At 39.0% G+C, this 18601-nt stretch overlaps 1 protein-coding gene, 1 long non-coding RNA gene and 1 other non-coding gene across 14 annotated transcripts in view; 1 reads left to right on the plus strand and 2 right to left on the minus strand.

Annotated features, from left to right (window-relative positions):
* ITGB6 (integrin subunit beta 6) overlaps positions 1-18601 on the plus strand; it is a 122161-nt gene that overhangs the window by 36161 nt on the left and 67399 nt on the right. For 7 of the 12 annotated variants that reach the window (XM_023529824.1, XM_011358692.2, XM_011358773.2 and 4 more), the window contains 3 exons: positions 16387-16439; positions 16958-17033; positions 17778-17857. In XM_023529824.1, the coding sequence (XP_023385592.1) occupies positions 16387-16439; positions 16958-17033; positions 17778-17857 (209 nt within the window). Of the gene's footprint in view, positions 1-16386; positions 16440-16620; positions 16850-16957; positions 17034-17777; positions 17858-18601 lie in introns of all 12 variants that reach the window. The other 5 variants (XM_011358740.2, XM_011358758.2, XM_011358749.2 and 2 more) reach the window with 3 other exon arrangements.
* LOC111738840 overlaps positions 10987-18601 on the minus strand; it is a 34496-nt gene continuing 26881 nt past the window's right edge. The window contains exons 2-3 of the long non-coding RNA XR_002779986.1: positions 13488-13675; positions 10987-11334 (exon numbers count right to left, since the gene is read on the minus strand). This is a non-coding gene — a long non-coding RNA (uncharacterized LOC111738840). The remainder of the gene's footprint in view (positions 11335-13487; positions 13676-18601) is intronic.
* On the minus strand, positions 14496-14614 carry LOC111739386. The gene has a single exon (XR_002780229.1). It is a non-coding gene; the product is annotated as a 5S ribosomal RNA (ribosomal RNA).

Below are 18601 nucleotides of genomic sequence, written 5' to 3' on the forward strand. Positions count from 1 at the left end.
TTCAAGACTTCCATCAACTTGTACTCTCTTTCAAGTCCAACTGCATCTTAGCCCCAACTCCTCAGATCCAGCCAGAGGTCATGCTTTTCTTCACAACTATTCTAAGGTTTTGATTGATATTAATCTTTCTCTGTGCTTTTTCTTGGCTCCTCTCCCACTTACTTTTACAACTAGTTTCTGTCCTTTAATTTCTTTAAGTGTTGTCTCGAATCTCATCTTCAAAAATGTCCTTGAATAACTTTTCTCCACTCTCTACACTCCACAAAATTCAGAATTAGAGTTTGATGCTCTTGTTTTTATTTTCTGCTTATAGAATTATTGTGTATTGCTGTGAGAAAAGACCTCGGGGATGTTCTATACCACGCACGTTACCTCTTTTGAATTTAGGTATGAGAAAATTGAGCCTAGAAAAGAATGAGAAGAAAAGTCACTAATTTATGGAGAGGCTAAGTTGGGAGGAGAATTAAGTCTTCTAGCTCCTTGTTATTATTTTTTCCTTGTATCAGTTTGCCCCTTTTAATTTATATTTATTTCTTGAGCTAGATGATAATCTGCTTTAGGGAAAGGATGCCTCATTATATTATCTGTCATACAAGACCCTTGACATATGTTATTTCTAATTCTAACAACAACCTTGCAAGGTATCAGTTATTCTTATTTCACCAATGAGAAGACTAATGGTTAGGTAAGTCAAGTTAAGGACCCAAGACCAAATAATCAATAAATAGTAAAGACAGGATTTTTTGAATGTTTACTATGTGCTTGAAGTTGTGCTAGTCTCAAAGAAATTAAAATACAATTTACTTAAAAAATAAATGCCATGACTTCAACATAGTTCATAATAAATCTTTAACGAGTAATATATTCAGGACTACGGAAATTTATGTAAGACAGGCATTGTGGCCAAGGTACTGAAAAAAAGAATGGACTTGAGCTTGGAAATTAAGGATGCACAGGATATGTATAATCTAAGTAGATACGGTGAGTGGGTGTAGGCATTTACACTAAGGATAAGGGAGTGAGCAGAAACTGATAAAAATGGGTTGTTGGGGAAATGGGGAAAAACCTGTTTTGCAAAAGCCATAGTTTTTACAGGAATGTCATACACAGCAAATTACAATGATAAGAGCAAAGTTATAGAAAGTTTGAATGTCAGGTATTTGGGGATTATTCTGTGGGTTATGAGGAATCACCAAAGATTGCTGACCTATAAAAGTAGTGTTTTAGCCAGTTATATAATATGTGAGTGGAGGAAAAAGAACTGGGAGAGGAGAGACTACGTAAAGACCTCAAAAAATGCATTAAAGACTACTTTAACCATCTACTCTGGAACTGAGAAGTCTGACATGGGGGTGGGCAGATTTTGAGGGTATGAAAATCCTATTATAGGTGCAAGAATTATTTCTGTTGTTTGAGGAGGTAGGAGTTGGAAAAGTGAAATGTTAATGTTTTTGTCCAAAAGCAGACAACTCTGTTTTCCTGAAAACATGTATGGAAGTTAAGGATACAAAAGCTAATCAAAATTGAGATGGGGGGAGGGAGATTGTGTTCCTAGAGAGTTAAAAGGCATTATACCACCAATTCCATCCCTTTTCATGGTCTTCAGTGGTATACTTCTTATTCATGTTTTTTCATTTTGTTCTTTTCTTTCATAAATAAATCCATAGTTCAGTGAGCATCACAAGGGGCTAAATGTGTGCTGCTTTCAACCTAATGGTTTCTAAGTTTAAGATATCTCTTCTTCTCATAAATAGTTTCAGCATCTTTGTTTTTTTATATGTAATTATTTGAAAAACTAAAACGAGACATATTTATTTAACAAAATATTTAATTTATTGCCTGAGTGTGAATTACCACAAGTAATTTAAGTTATGTTAAACCTACAACGAGGGTAACAAAATGTGGATTAGTTGAATAAAATTTGGATTTATGACATATGCATAAATCAATGCATTAATCATATGCATAAAATTCTTTAAATCTTCCTTTAAAACCTTTTTTATTTCTAACCCTGAAATTATGGTTGAGACTCTTCTCTGGCTTCTCCCAAAACTCAGGGTCTCTACTAAGTTCAGGGTTCAGAAAGATCTGGAAATAATGGCCCAACCAATGGTAGTCAAAAGTTGACCACATAACTCTTAAATACTATACCTTATTCTGGAAACCCCAGATCATGCTCATTTTACTTCCCATGGGGCCAACCTGTATATTTAATTGAGATTATCCAGGAACAATTATATGGCCTACATCTGTATGTTTGATGTCTCAAACTCATTTCAGGAATAAAAGTAGGAGGACAATTTTTATGGATCTTCGAAAGACTTCATAGAGAAAGGGGCTTCAGATTTCATGATTAGTATCCTTTCCTTACTTAGGAGTTCTAAACTTTTCTTGGTATGGCATGGACCTCTTTGGTTTAACGTCTCTGAAATAAAATACATGTGATTAGAAAGAAAGCAATTATATTGAAACAGTTATCAAAATACTGAAAAATAAATTTATGTTATAGCAACACATGTGCCTTTTTATTAACACTTTAAATAACAAGGTCCAGTGGCAGGTCTAATGACTATTGTGATTTTGACACAATGACAAGTGCTGACAATGTTTTGAGATATCTGTAACAAGTATAAAGTGATGTGAAAAATATGCGTGATTTCTATTGGTGAGAGTTACAGGTACTGCTTCTATGACAGTTTGCAGTCTACATTTATAATAGAAGGAAACATTTAATTTCAGCCTGGGATTAGCACAAATGAAGATGCAATATATTTCCCCTTCCAAGGTCACAGATCTTACTGCCCATCCCCACTCTCCAGGTTCTATTAATAGATAGACCTCAGGTTAAGAACATGTATATTAAAGGATTATTTCTAAGTAAAACATAAGCTATCAATGCTCATTGGAGATCATATAGACACCTACTCAGGCAGTGTGGAAGTGACCCACTATTGCTTTGGGAAGCTGCCCATTGAGCTTGCTCACCACTGTAACTAGCATCTAGCATTATGCCTAGCATCGTGAGCAGATATTCAATGCAAATCTATCAATAGACAGTATGAAGAAAAGATTGGAGAGAAAAATGGAATAGGGTTGGACTCTGATCACTAAAGGCTCTTCCTGCTGCACTTACATTCTGAGACTCAATGGCTTTCTGACGAATGCAGAAAGAATTCACTGAAGCCAGCTCAAAGTCCTATGGCTGCCAGGAAGTGACCGCAGGAGACAGTGCAGGTTGGGGGTGGAGCAGCCATGCAATGCAATGGGAATCGAGTGGGGTGGGGGTTGAAAGCTCTGCACTGAGTTGTAACTCTGTCCCTGAAGTAAAGATCCAGATCATAAAATGGGGGTGCTGCAGTGACCGCAGAGGGTAACCAAGGGACAGAGAAACAGCTGAGGCTGCCCAGCTGTTTTTTTTTTTTTTTGGCTGCGTGTCTATCAAGATGGGCAACGAATAGGAAATTCATTCATCAGAACCCCAGCTCATAATTCTCTTGATGAGGAGATCATTTGTAAGCTTAAAGTCCTTTTGTGTTTCTGACAAGTATTGTTAGCTGAAACTGTTGACTGAGGATGTTTCCTATCCCTACCACCTAAAAAAGGAATTCATATAGCCTTGTGAAGATCCTGGCAGGACTAAGTGTAAAAAACTAAGACTATAAAATAAAGCAATTGTTATGTGAATAATAGTTATATAAACTATACAAGGTTGAATACTTTTATTTCAGTTGAGACATTTACCCAAGTTAACCCTCGGGGGCCTCATGCTGTACGAAGGAGTAATAACAAAAATGACTGTCATTTTTTTAAACATGCCTACCCTATTTTGGATACCTGTGCAATTTCAACTTATTTAATCCTCACAACCACCCTGTGTGCATTACTAGTCCCTGTAGCGGGTCGAATGGTGTCCTACTGAAAGATATGTCCATCTGGAGCACGTGAATGTGAGCTTATTGGAAAAAAGGTCTTTGGAGATGTAATTAAGTTCAGGATCTTGAGATGAGATCATCCTGAATTATTGGGTGGGCCCTGAATCCAATGACAATTGTCCTGATAAGAAGAGAAGAAGACCCAGACAAAGAGAAAACACAGAGGAGAAGGCCATGTGAAGACAATGCATTGGAATAAAATGTCTACAAAACAAGTCAGTGCCCTGGAAGTGTATCTGAACGCCAAGGATTAAGCAAAGGACAGGGAAAGGATTCTCCTCAGAGCCTTCAGAAGGACCCAACCATGCAAACACCTTCATTTCAAAGTTCTGGCCCCCCAAACTCTGTGAAAACAAATTTCCGTTGTTTTAAGCCACTTGTGTTCCTTCCAGGATTTACCCAAGTCTCTGAGAATCAGGGATCTATTGTCCTATCATTGAAAACTGTCAATGTGACTATGGCCAGTCACTAACTGGTGTGTGTGTGGCGGCGGGGGGGGGGGGGGGGACTCAGTATGCTCACTATTCTACTACTCTGTTGCTTGAACTGACAAATAACAAGATATTCAACTTGAAATAATACTATTAGGGTAAGAATAATTTAGTATAAAAGTTAACCACATCCCTGGAATCAGATTTCCTGAACCTGAGGCGAACATTTCCACATAATAACTATGAGACCATGGTTACTTATTTAACTTCTCTCTGTGACATATTTTTTTCTCTTTTGTATACTGGAGAGAATCCAAGAGGAGCCCAAGGAGATGTGACAACAAATGTAATGTTTCCTAGATGGAATTCTTTAACAGAAAAAGGACATTAGGTAAAAACTAAGGAAAGCTAAATAAAGTATAGACTTTAGATAATAATAATAATGTATCGATATTGATTTATCAATTGTAACAAATGTACCCAACTAATGTAAGATGTTACTAATGGGATGTAATAAGGAAGACTGGGTGTTGGGCATATGAGAATTCTCTGTACTAACCTAAAACTGTTTTAAAATATTGAGTTAAATATTTTTAAGTGGGGAAAAATATCAATACTTTACCTCGTTTGCTGTTATTGTTTTAGGGCTATTTCAGGACCAAGGAATTTGTAGTTGCAATGTTCCATGAAACAGGATAAATAATTTTTTCAAAAGTAAGATGATGCTCTATTTGTAGAGTACGGTTGTACGAAATGTAATTGTAAGCGTGGTTTTTCTCACTCCAAAGCTAGATAAAGCCAAATAAAGTCAGTAAACACTCTTTCATACCTTGATATTTCTTGGTTTTTAGATTTTCAAACTTTGACATCCATTGTGCTACTTGTATGCAGTTCAAATGAATAATCTAGCCTGTTCATCTGAGATATGTGGGGGGAAAAAACTTGCAAATGTAGCTTTGAAACATGTCCTCATGGTTTTTAAAAAATCTGCTACTGGGTTCAATTTTTTAGAAATGCCCATATCATAGTTTACTCTTTCCTTGGAAAAATCAAGCAGAATGAGTTACAGTGACTCTTTGCTATTTTGACATCCTACAACGTAGGCAAATTACCTAGTTTTATATAATCACTTAGATTCTCATCTCAATGAAAGACTAACACTTTCGTTGTTAGAAGATGACATAAAATCGATCACCGCAAGAAGTGAAGTTTTTGAAGAGAAGAGATCTAGATTCAAGCAGATTGTTCTTGCCTTGCCTGAATCCCTGCATCCTAAGGGCTTGAGAAAGCAGGAAAGAAAACAAGTTTGGAGCAAAATGTTGCACACTTTCTCACCTGAAGAGATGCTTCTTACCCAAGGAAGAGAATGATGCTGTCTTAAGAGGATTACTCTTCTAGACCTTCTGGAAGCAAGACAAGTTGGTCGATAGATAGGTGGGTGAGGGCTTGAGGATGGGCCATTGTACCAACAAGAAACAAGCAAAGGGCAGACTCGAGTAGCAGTGGGGTCCTCTGCCCAGGGGAGAGTGTGTCATAGCAATGGACAGCAGAGCTTGGAATCCATTTCACAAGGGAGGCCAGCCTGGATCATTCAGCTCTAGTACTATCTGGGGTTTCTAAGTAACCAAGGTCAAGGTGTGGGTCTGACATTAAAGAGTATAATGAGTCATCACCACCCCAAGTGCTTAGGGTAAAGCATCCCAAATGCTTTACCCCAAGAACTATCATCTAAACAGACCTGCTCTCTGGACTTCCCTAAAGAGAATTTTCTCCAGGAAAATCCATCTTGAAAGATCTTTGAATTGTATAATGCATTCAGAGTGCACTGGGGAAACAAATGAATCCACATCTGGATTTTCTTAAGAAATCTTGCTATAATTTTAAAATTTGATTCTTGGGCTCTTTGACAGCAGGCTAGGTGAAATTCCATAAAACTTTCAGTACATCTATTTTCCCTTCTAGCACTGCTGAGATTATGTTAGGTGGAAATGGATCCAGGGATGCTAATAAGTACGTAAAAAAAAAGGCTTTCTCTAAGAGAATACTTTTTTGTTTAATTGTTAAACAAAGGTACCCAATTTTCTTCACTGTGGGGCTTCTTAAAGTGTTTAACAGGTTAATGTGCATTGTGAATTTCTGATAGGGGACATTAATAGTCTGTATTAACTATACTAGGAACATTAACTATACTAGGAACATTTCATTATCAGGGCAAGGATTAACAGCTTGGGATTAACTTCAGAACACAGTTTGGGAAATAGCATCGACACGTTATTATTATATAAAGTCCATCCTTTATTCAGTGCACTTCCTCCAGTGACATACATAAAAATAAATAATTCCGTTGGTTGAGTTAACATTTAAATTCTGTCTTCCTAATCCTGATGGCCTAAAGTTTAGGCCCTAAACTACTTCAAAATTAATTTAAACTGTACAGTAAATATCCAATAACCCACCAAGGTCTGGACTGAGCCAGTGCTGACAACTCTATTTTCCATGCTATTGGGCATTACTCTATTGATACCCAAGATATAATATCATCAATATAGAAGGGATTATTTGCCAAAAGAAAAAAAATTTCCCCAAATATTTGCAACTAATGGCAACTTTTTTCTATCAAAAAAACTTTCATTATACATGTTTTGATTGTAATTTTTAAACTCCATGGTACGAAGAAAATTATTCACTACTTTAGTAGATGTTGAAACTACCATTGAGCCATTAGCTGCACTGTGCACTGTTTGAGGAAACCCTGTTACACTCTCCTCAGCTACCTGGTTTTGGGAAGGGACCATCTGTAAGCATAGCTTCACTCAGAGTAGTTCTGAGATGACAGGTTACAGGATAGGCAGGCAGTTTTCATACTCCCTCAAACAAGTCTCTCACATCTGACAACTCATTGGAGCCATTTTTTGTCTGAGAGTAATTATACCCAACAATATATAGATTCATTACATCTATTGTATAAAAATCCAACATATCATCTTTAGTTAGATACCAGCTGAATTTGCTTTTTAAAGTTTTCTTCTCTTCCAGTCCTTGAGACATCACCAGTAGAATGACATTTTGAATAGCTTGTGAGAATAATTTATTGCTTAGCCTTCTTAACAATTAGGGTGTTCACAGCATGCTCAATCCTTTTCCCTGTTTGATTTTGTGTAAATTGACTGATAAGATTCAGTGAGTGGGCATCAGGAGCAATCAGAAAAGTCCATAAAATGGCAGGTGAAAGTAATAAATCCTCTGCATTTCTCCTCAAAGGTATTCTTCAGACATAATTATTGGCCACCGTTTCTTTAGCTTTTTAAAGAATAATAACTTTCCCTACTGATGCATCTTTAAGGTCAAAAGAAGTCTGGAACCCTTCCACTTTGCAAGGATTTTTTTTTTTTACAAAGTAAAATATACCCATCTTGTCTACTTTCTTACAGTGGCTTGATAAGGAACAGATTTTTTTTTTAAAAAAATCTGTTAGAGGAGACCCTTTTGCTACTGAAACTGACCAGATAGTCTCCCAGTGCAGCTACAAAGGGCCATAGGACCATGGGGGATTTCCCAGGTTTTCTTTTGCCTCCAAACGCCAATCATGGAGAATTCCAGAACAGAGATGCCAGCTAATAGGACTTTCACTGGACTGAAGGAATGTTAACAACACAAACATGTAGACAGTCTCACCACAGAGCACTTGCCTGCATAGTTTGAACTTTCTTGTTCTGCCACAGAACATCTCTTACACAGTTACGACTTCACATAACTGCGCAGATCATTAGAGTTGATTAGATCTCACTGTGACTCTTACGATGAGAGTGATGGTGGGGTTATCAAGTAGGGGCCTCCATTACTCTTAGAGTCATCCCTGAGCCCTACAAGCAATCTATCTGTAAACTCTGTCTATCTTGGAAGTATATCTAGAATTCAGCTACTTCTTGCTACCTTCCTTTTTCAAGCCTTCATTGTCTCTGGCCTCAGCTGCTGAAATAGCCTCCAACAGGTCTCCCTGCTTCCAACCTTGCTGCTTCTACAGTATGTTTAGAGTGATTCTTTCAAAACGTAAGCTACAGCACGTCCTACCAAAATCCACAAAAACTTCTCTTCTCACTCAGAATACAAATCCAGAGTCCTGAACATGGCCCAAGAGGCTCTCCTGACGAGCTCCTTTCACCCCCTTGCCTCTCTGGCCTGTCCCCTGTCACCTCCTGTGCTTATCCATTCCCTCCAGTGCAGCCTCACCAACTACTTTGCTCGTCCTCAAACATTCCCACTGCAGACCTTGTACTTGCTCTTCCTCCAGAGAGCAGTGTGATTCCCTCTCCTGCTTCCCTAGGATGCTGCCTGATGCCACCTTATCAGAGGCTTCTCTGCTCCCCCGCACTCACTAATTTCTTATCATTCTGTATTTTTCTTAGCATGTATAACTTCCCGACATCTTTATTTGCTTGGGTGTTTATTTTCTGTCTCTCCCACAAGAATGTAAGCTCCATGAGGCAGAGTCTCTGGTGGTTTTAATCAAAACTCTGTTACCAGAAGAGTGCCTGGTACATTGATGAATGAGTGAGTGAATGCGTGACTGACTGAATGAATGAATGAAGCAGAGTCAATTTTTACTAGTAATGCCATTACCCATTGCAGTCCCAGAAGTAAGAGATGGTGTTCATCCCCCACCCCCCCCCACCCCCGCCAAAAGCTTAAAACCAAGCAACCCTAACCCCTGGTTAGACTACTTGAAGATATCTTTTAAAAAAAGAGAAAATAACGCTTAGCAGTTTTGCAAGCTGGGAATGGGCGAATCATCCTGCAATCAATATTTCCATCTGTTCCCACCGGCTTCCTGCCATAGCATACCTCTTGCTTCTTAGGTAAGGAAATAGGGGCATAACGAGAGAGTCTAGTTCTCAAAGTCAAGTCTGAATAAATTCCCATTCACTGACACTTTAAGGAAAATCTCATTTTTGGATTTATTCCACATACTAAAAGACAGAAGGAGCTCAGTTCTTTTAGACTTTAATTTCCAAAACCCGAGGTGAGAGTTTCTCAAGCAGGCCTAACATACAAGATTTGTGTCAGACTTGCCAAATGAGAACTATCTTCCTTTAACTAACAGTGGGACTGACTACGAGCTCCAAAGTGGGCGGAGGGCGACAGCGTCTGAGGGACCAGGAGTTAATACTGAGTCATCTCCCGGCCACAGGAAATGCCCGTGACACCCCCGTGACCGCCCTCTCCTGGAGTCAGCCGGAGACCTGGCTTCCTGACCAGCGGTGCCACCTTCCCGCGAAGGGCAGCATGTTTTGTTTCAAGTTTGTTTTTAAGTGGTTTGTTCTGGACTTAAATCAGAGCAGGAATAAAAAAGGATTGTATGATCCAGGATCATATTTTCGTCTCATTTTAGGTGGTGAATGAATGATCGAAAGAATGAACAAGAAACCGAAAGGAGAGACAGCTAGTTACAGAGCTGGAGCTGGAACAAGGGGTCTAGAGATTGAGAGACAAATGTATTTAAAGTCTCCTCGGTCAATTTCATTTCTGCTGACAGCTGCTTTATGATTCTACTAACATCCCGTATCTACCAGGAGGCACTTTCCGCGGTAATGCAGAAGTCCGGCTAGAGAGCGGTCGGTTTGCAGGGCTGTGCCGCCTGAGCTGCGGTGTGATCTTGGGCAGGTTCGGTAGCTTCTGGTGCCTCATTTTTATCATCTAGTACATGGAGGTTAAATAGTCCCTACTTCATAAGGCTATTGTGAGATTAAACAGGGCAATACTAATAAATGTTTAACAGTGCCTGACACATGAAAAGTGCTCAATAAAATTAACTGCAATAAACAAGAATCCTGAGTGAAATCAGAGGAGGCTGGGGGGCGGGGCAGGTTACCATGAAACGGGTAAAACCTAGCTTGCACAGGTGCCTGTGAGTGGCTGGGAGCGGCGGGCAGCTGCAGGTGGGGACCGGAAGCCAGGTTACCTTTGGGAAGCATTTCTAGGTAACATTTCTGGTGAGTTGCCTCAGGTGATATCAAGAAGAAAGGGCCTGGAATCCCCAACGCTTCAGTAATTTGTTGTCGTGGTGTTTTTTTTTTCCTTTCTCATTTCAAATAAATATAGACTTTTATACCTAATTTATTTCCAATTTGCATTCCTTTTCTTAAAGAGGGCCCCCTAAATCATAGAATCTTTGAGCCCCATAAAATCTGGATTCACCCAGAAAAGTATAATTAAATCTTCACTACAATCCTGAAAAGTCGGTATTATTACTGTCTCACAGAGTGTTAACTAAAGTGCTGAGAAAGAAATGCTATCACCAAGGACACATAGTAGGAACTGGCAGGGCTGCAGTTAGAACCCAGGTTTCTCCACATAAAAAAAAAACTAAATTCTTCCCGATACGCCTGACTTCCTCCAGAGCATCCTGGGCATCATGACCTGAGTTCCAGACTCCAACAGATATTTGCACACCCACGTTTGTAACAGCACTGTTCACAATAGTTAAAAGATAGAACCAACCTGAATGTCCATCAACAGATGAACAAAATGTGGTATATCCGTACAATGAAATATTATTCAGCCTTAAAAAGGAATAAAATTCTGATGCATGCTACAATGTGAATGAAACTTGAAAAAATGCTTGGTGATATAAATCAGACACAAAAGCTTTATTGTGTGATTCTACTTATATGAGTTAGCTAGAATGGTCAAATTCATAGAGATAGAAAGCAGAATGAATGGTGGTTGCCAGGGGCCAGGGAAATGAGAAATGAGAAACAAAGGTATCGCTTCCAGATTTTGTGCATACCCAGTAACACACATCCTCAAGTCAGCCATAGCATCTGCAAACAGCCCGCCATGCAGTGCATATCACAGAATTACATCAGGGGCAGACCCAAAGGCAAAGCATCCATTTTCATTGACTTCTTTTAGCTGCTCACTCAGAAATGTTTTCATGGAAAGACAACTGGAGGTGGATTTGTCACCGGTACCTAAAATAAAGCAGGAAAACTCAGCAAGGCCATTCCAAGAGCTGGCAGTCATTACTAAGATCCCCAGGGTTCGAACTGGGTCCCAGCCAGGTTGACTCAGTGTTTCCTCTCCCAAGAGTATTTTGAGATACGTTGGGGCTGGCCCAGCTGTGCCCTAGATTGTCATTCTCTGATACGGATGAGTGGTTAGGCCCAAGAAAGACCAAGCCAAACACACTGAGTTAGATGGTTTCATATGGCTTCCTGAAGTCAAGGCTCCACTGAAGACAGCACATTACTAAATCTCAGAAGCAAAAGCCAGTTGAAGGGCAGAGCACAGGAGATGCTGCCTTCTTAGCTGTGAGGTGCTCTGTTAGTGCACCTTCCCCAGCTCAGACCTTTGAAGAGGATCAGACTCCCAAATGGATGGTAGAATTCTATCTCATGGGCCTGAGCAGTTAGTCTAAAAATGTAGGATCTCTTAATGGCAAGGAATATAGAGTCCACCTTGACCACCCACAAGTGATGGGAATCTGTTGTAAAAATACACAATGCTCTGTAAGAGACAGGATGCTGGAGAAATCCAGGAAGAGCTAGGCCTCAGAGAGATCTGCTCTGGAAGGGCATTTGGGATCCATGGCAGTTCTCAGCCTGGGCCATGATCTGTCCCCTCAACAGAGTGAGTTTGTGGGTCTGACTCTAGCGTTCCTCAGTTCATGAGACTCAGGAGCCCTTCTCTGCTGCATTTACAATTGATGCTTTCAACCCACCACCCCATCTACTCCTCATAGTTTTTCTCTGCCTCGGCTTCTGTCTCCCGAATAGGCTCGCTCCTGAAGCCTCATATTCCCTTCAACCTCATGTCCTCTCTGCCAGGTTCAGCTCCAATGATAAAACCATTGATTTATGTTTGTACCTTCCAGTTCAAGTTCCACATATATCCAGAAACAGAGGTGATTAATCTGGTTGGCTTGGCTGAGGGAACACATTTTTTTATTTGAACCCTCGAAGGGATGGCCAGCTCCCGGAACAGCAGGGGCATGGATGGGTACTTTCCAGGAGAGGGCGCCAGGCACCATATCTTCAAGAAGCAAGAATGTTTCCCCTCTGCTGGTATAAATTCTCCAGCGTGATGCCAAGGTGAAACAGAATAGGTGAATGTTTTCTTGTAGCATTGTTTTATTTCTATTTTCTCTTACATTCAGCTGCTTTTCTCCAGCCTACATTTTAAGCCTTTTCCCAGCTTTCATCACAACCCAAACAGGGGAGACGTCTTCCCTCTTCTAATTGCATTATGTACTTTCTAAAACCATTTATTCATTTACTCATTTATTTACTTAATATATGTGGAGTACCTGTTTTGTAACAGAGAAAATATTAGACAATGGGGACATAAAAATTTATCCATTTACTCAATAAATATTCATTAAATATTTACAAAGTGCCAAGTGTTATGCTACTTACTGGGAATATAAAGATAAATAAGGCAGTCCCTGTCTGATACCAAGTAAGAATTCAGTAAATGTTTGTTGAATAAATAAATGCCTTAAAAGACCTCACAGCCTAGTGGGAGAGAGAGGCTAAGATTTAGGCAATTACAAACAGTTAAAAGGGCTATCTCGGGGAAAGTTCCTTGGAAAAGAGGCCTGAAGACACCAAAAAGGTCTGCCTGTGGGAAGTACCAGTAAATCCTACACTGAGACCCGAATTATGCGTTGAGTTAGCCAAGTGAGAGGAGTGAAAAGGAGGTAGGGGCAGCACAAATGGCAGGGCCACAGGCTTGGAAGCGAGGGCAGGGCTGCAAGTGGAGACGAAGAGCAAATGAAGCAGCACAATTCGGACTTTAGGAACTGGATGGAAGTCTGTACATGGAATAGTAGAGGGTTCTTGATTTAAACACAAGGTCACACTGAATGTCTGGAGTTCCCTTAGGATCTTGTTGTTGCTGCCTGCATCCAGTGGCAAAGGGACAGGGAGATGGTCTGGCAGTGGTGTATACCACTCCCACTCACATCCCACTGCCAAGAGCTAAGTCACTGGGGTTCTCTTAACTGCACTACAGGATGGAAGAGGTAGTCTAACTATGTTCCCAGGAAGAAGAGATTTCGATGGCAGCTAGAACCTCAGAGAAAAGTTTCTAGGGAGTGAGCAGATGGAGAGTTGTGCAGGCATACCTGATTCCAGTTTATCCAAAGTGCCTGATGATAGCTTCCAGGGAGGTCACTGGGCAGACAGACAACTCAGAACCTGAAGAAACCTCTGGAGTCCAGGGTAGCACTGGTTAGTCCAAGGCATTTCAGGAAGTCTTGTGGGATGCAAGATCTCATCTTCCAAAATGAGATTTGAAATGTGCATGTTCAGTCTATAGAAAAAGGGGGGTTTCAAGTAGGAGATTGTCAAGAATTGTGGAGGGCTTCAGATTTTACTTGCAAGCTAACAAGTTAGATCATCACAGATTTGTAGGTGCCTACAGAGACATGAGATGTCTGGGTCAGAAATAAAGGACTTTATAATTCACAGCAATAACAGTGGCCAACGGGCCAGCATTTTCTTCCACCAGTTTCCCAAGGCCAATTGTCACAGAGTGACACTAATGGAAAGAGATGACACTTGCACATGTGGTGGGCTGTTACAAGAGAGTAACTCTGAGCTTATGGAAGCTAAATCTTTTATAATGGGTAGTAAACATGTCTGCTCCTGGTTCTGGAGGGTGACATGTTATCTTCCCAAGCTGTAAGCAAATCTACTTGATCTGGAGAGAGACACGATCTCTATCTTCAAAGGCTGTGCACTTTACAAACACCCTTGAAAAGATAATCCGGAAAAAAGGTAGTCAATGCCTTTGCTTGCAAGATGTGCAGAAATGTGAGAGATACTTTGAGAATTGTCTTCCAACAAAGATAGTTTCCTTTCTTATCAAGAAGGAGTATTCTTTAGATAGCAATTTTCTTTACCTGATCCTTTTCTTCCTGACTTCTAGGTATTGGCAGGCCCCGAGACTCAATCCTCAGAGCTTTTCCCTTCCTTGAGGATTTCATTCAGCCTCATCTTTAAATGTCATCAGCATCAAATCCATGCTGACGATCTTACATTTTTTTTTAGGCAAGGCAACCTTTGGCAGACCTCATAGATTGCAAGGACCTTGTCAGCTTACAATCTCTTATTTTATTTTTTGTTTTTTACGCCTACAGCACCTGGTCTTCCTAGGTGGTCTCCCATCCAAGTACTAACCAAGCCTGACCCTGCTTAGCTTCCGAGATCAGACAGGATCGGGCTTGTTCAGGGTAGCATGGCTGTAGACTGATGTTACATTTATAGCTGACACTAACATCGCCCCATTTGTAGACTCAGAAATCAAACTGCCTATGTGGCATCTTCACGTGGTTATCTTCTAGACATTTCAAAATTAGCATGTTTTTGAATCCCATCCTTATAAAAAACCTGATCCTTCTCCAAGATAGCCTCTCTCAGGAAAGAGTATTATGCACTCAGTTGCTCAGGCCAAAAAATCTCTCTCTTCCATATCCACATTCAATCCATAAACACATTCTGTTTTCAAATTATATCCTGTCTGACCACCTCCATCCTCCAGCATCACCAACATCCTAGTCCCAACTACTTTGCCTCTGTCCTAGACAACAGCTGTAAATTCCTAATTGATCTCTCATCTTCCGATCTGGTCACCATACATTCTAACCTCCATGGAACCCAGAGTGAGTCTTTTAAAATGTAAATTAAGTAATATCATTCCCTTGCTTTTGACTTGCTAATGACATTCCAATACATTTAAAATAAAATTCAAGGTCAAGAATATATATGATCTGACCTCTGTCTCTTAATTTGACCTCATTTGCTACCACCCTCCCTCTCCCATCTTGCCTTCCGCTGTCCTTGAAAGTACTTAGGATGAGGTTGTCTCAGGGCCTTTGCACTTTGTTGCCCGAGTCATTTAGGGTTCTGTCAGATGTCAGTTGAGCAGAGAAATCCTCCCTGACTATCCTAAATAAAATAACGCACCTTCCTACTCCTCTTTCTTTTTACCCAGCTTTATAATTTTTCATAGCCCTTATCACTGCCTGATTTTAAGACTCTGTCTCCCTATTGCTGCACTCTAACCTAAAATATATGCTTCACCTGTCAAGAACTTGGCTTTGTTCACTGACATATGCTCTGCTTCTAGAATAATATTTGACACAAAGTAGATGCTAAATAAATATTTGTTGAATGAATGGATGAATCAATGAATGAAAGCTAATAGTGGGTATGAAAATGGATGCAATATCAGGGACACATATAATTTGTGCCTCAATTTTTCTTCTTCATGCTAAATCAACTGATTTTATATAACTGTATCTTTTTCCCAAATGGCATACTTCTAATTCTTTAATAATTCTGGTTTCTCTCTACAGGAATCTTGCTGTGTTCTTCCAGGTTCTTGTGTATGGTGGAGTTCAAAATTGAACATAGCCTTCCAAGAAGAGCCTGACCAGTCTATAATAATTTTCCTCTCTTTACAGGTTCCATATGCTTGCTTAGAAATACACTTTAAAAAGATAATCTCTCAAGACATAGGCCCAGCTACAAAGAAATCCATCTAAGGTGAAATAGTTTGGAGAGTAACAAAGTGAATATTTGATTCTTCCTTCTTTGTAGTCTCTACAAATCCCAAAACATCCTCTTGAATACATTAGGAAAATATATATAATCAACCTCATGAATTTAGCCACAGATTGTATAGATTTTAAATCTGTCACTCTTTTGTTCAACAAACAAATGCCTCCTGCGTGCCAAGTGGTAAGCTAGAAGCTGGGACAGTACACGAAAAACAGCACTTGGTCCCTATTCAGAATCTTGGGCACCATTGTTTCTGTTTCAATTGTTGTTTCAAGACTAATTCTGGTCTAATTTGATTTTGATATATTATATTTATTTCCAATATTGCTTTTTAAATAAGAATACTATACTTATAGAAAAATATCTTTCATCTCATTTGAAAAACAAAGGAGCACGGTGTTTTGCTTTTTCTAGCCTATCTTCTAAATTGACTGTAAAATAATGATTTTTATTTTTCAGAATCCATTTCAATTCTCTGCAAAGGATTTAACAATGAAATACAAAAATCTCAGGTATTTTCCTTTAGCTCGTTTTTTAAAACCCTCCTTACATATGACTTACATATTTGTGTTTTATTTATCAACTGTTTTTATTAAATTAAAATTACTTTAAAAACAACTTTAAATCATATTTCAATTGCTCTTTTGGTATTCCATTGATCAATATTTCACTAAAGATATTAACTTTCTCTAGGCTGCAGAGAGTCTAATAGAATTTACACGAAATTTTCTACTGAATGAATTTCCCCTACCTTCTTGGTGATTGTACACCTGCATTCCTTATAAGGAGAACAAGGAAGTAAATCATGTTGAAGTTGCTTTTAAACACAGCTTTTCTTCTTTACCTGTCCAGGTAGCCTGTTTTCATTTCAGTCTTAATGAAAACTTATTTATTTACGTCTCAAGTTTCTTTTCAAAGCAGTGTAAGTAGTATTTAAAATTTTACACTTTGAGAAAGCAAGATTTTTAACAATGTTCAGCTTCAGTCTTGTAATGTTGAAGGTAATTCATTTTTCAATCTGTCTGCACAGCGAGAACTGAAACGAATGGGGATTGAACTGCTTTGCCTGTTCTTTCTATTTCTAGGAAGGAACGATCACGTACAAGGTAAGACCTAAGCTCTCCGATATATTGCTTTTGTGGTCTGCTTGACAAACCTGTCATTTGCTTCAGAAATTAGATTTGAAGTCATTTTTTTTTTATCTGTTCTACTGCTTTTTTTTTTTTTTTTTGCTATTGAACGGACATTAACAAATCACAGGCAGATGCAGGGCTGTTCCCATAAGGAATGCTCTAGGTTTAAGGTAAATAAATACAAAGGTTGCATGGGCATTTTAATGAGGAGAATTAAACAGCATTACTGCTCAATAGGACTTCTTAATACCTTCGTGACAACCATTTTGGTAACTTTTCCAACTATTTTATTATACAACAAGGACTTCCACTTAAGAGTAATAAACTTGAGAGAGAAAGAGGTTTATTTTAAAAATAAAAAAAACAGTATATTTAAAAGAGAAACATTTTAAATGGGTCAAATAATTTTTTAAAAATTTAGGTGCATGATAACGAATGAGGATAATAAATATGAGGATTCTATATTTGTGAGCATTGAGATTTTTTATATTTTAAGAAAAAAGAGAATAATTATTTTTGGCTAATTAGGCATACATATTTTCAGTGTGATAGGTGTAAAATATAAACCTTTCTATGAATTGCTAACGTTTAGAGGACTGATCTTTGAAGACTAAAATAAACTTTGATATTGCTCCATTCAAGTACTTAAGAGCCATAAGTCTCGAAAATGGACTGAGAGTGCACTGAATCCTTGTGTCTTGCTGGGTTTAAACATAGGTGGCTGTGCCATGGGAGGTGCAGAAACCTGTGAAGACTGCTTACTCATTGGACCTCAGTGTGCCTGGTGTTCTCAGGAGGTAAAACAAATGACCTCAACATGTTTGTAAAAACTGCAGTTACGCTTAAGTTAATTCTTTCAGTGATTGTTCTTATCGTGCCCTGCTTTCTGTGGGGTTATAAGAGTGAGACAAATCTAGAAAGAAAAATGTACACATTAGTAGATCAAAGTAATCATTTCAAAAGTAATTTGTGGAGGGAGTGAATGTCTAATTATTCTGAAAAATATTTAACTCAGGTTCCTTTATTTAATGAGATTCCACCTCTTATTCTGAAGCCATTTCTAACTGCTGACATGTCCGATGCCAAGGCTTGGGTCATCCGAGGTCATGGAGATGATATTTTCTAAAACTAAACATATACTTGACTTCAAAACCGCCGTATCACATCTGGGAACCAAGATCCCTTCTGTAAGAGAAGTGTTTTGGGGTAAACTTTACTGTTCAAACGTTATCCAATTCTTTTAAAAATTACATTTTCATGAGCTTGGTGACGCTGTACCTCAACAATGACAAACCCGGAAATAGACATTCCTTATCTGATCAAACTGAAAACTGTGAGAAAGTAGGATAAGGGGGATTGGGAAATGTATAACAAGCCATCCTGAGTCACTGCCTCCAGTGACAATATAGAGCAATCTGTAAATGATTCTTGGTGAGAAAGAGCTGCCTTAGCTCTTTCTGGATTTAAAACAGGTCTCTACTGAATCTCATTAAGAGATTAAAATACCAAATGCAGCAGGGACTGGTAGAATGCTCAAGGGA

The sequence above is a fragment of the Pteropus vampyrus genome, unplaced genomic scaffold, assembly GCF_000151845.1.
Source record: "Pteropus vampyrus isolate Shadow unplaced genomic scaffold, Pvam_2.0 Scaffold2, whole genome shotgun sequence".
In the NCBI taxonomy this organism is placed as follows: Eukaryota; Metazoa; Chordata; class Mammalia; order Chiroptera; family Pteropodidae; genus Pteropus; species Pteropus vampyrus.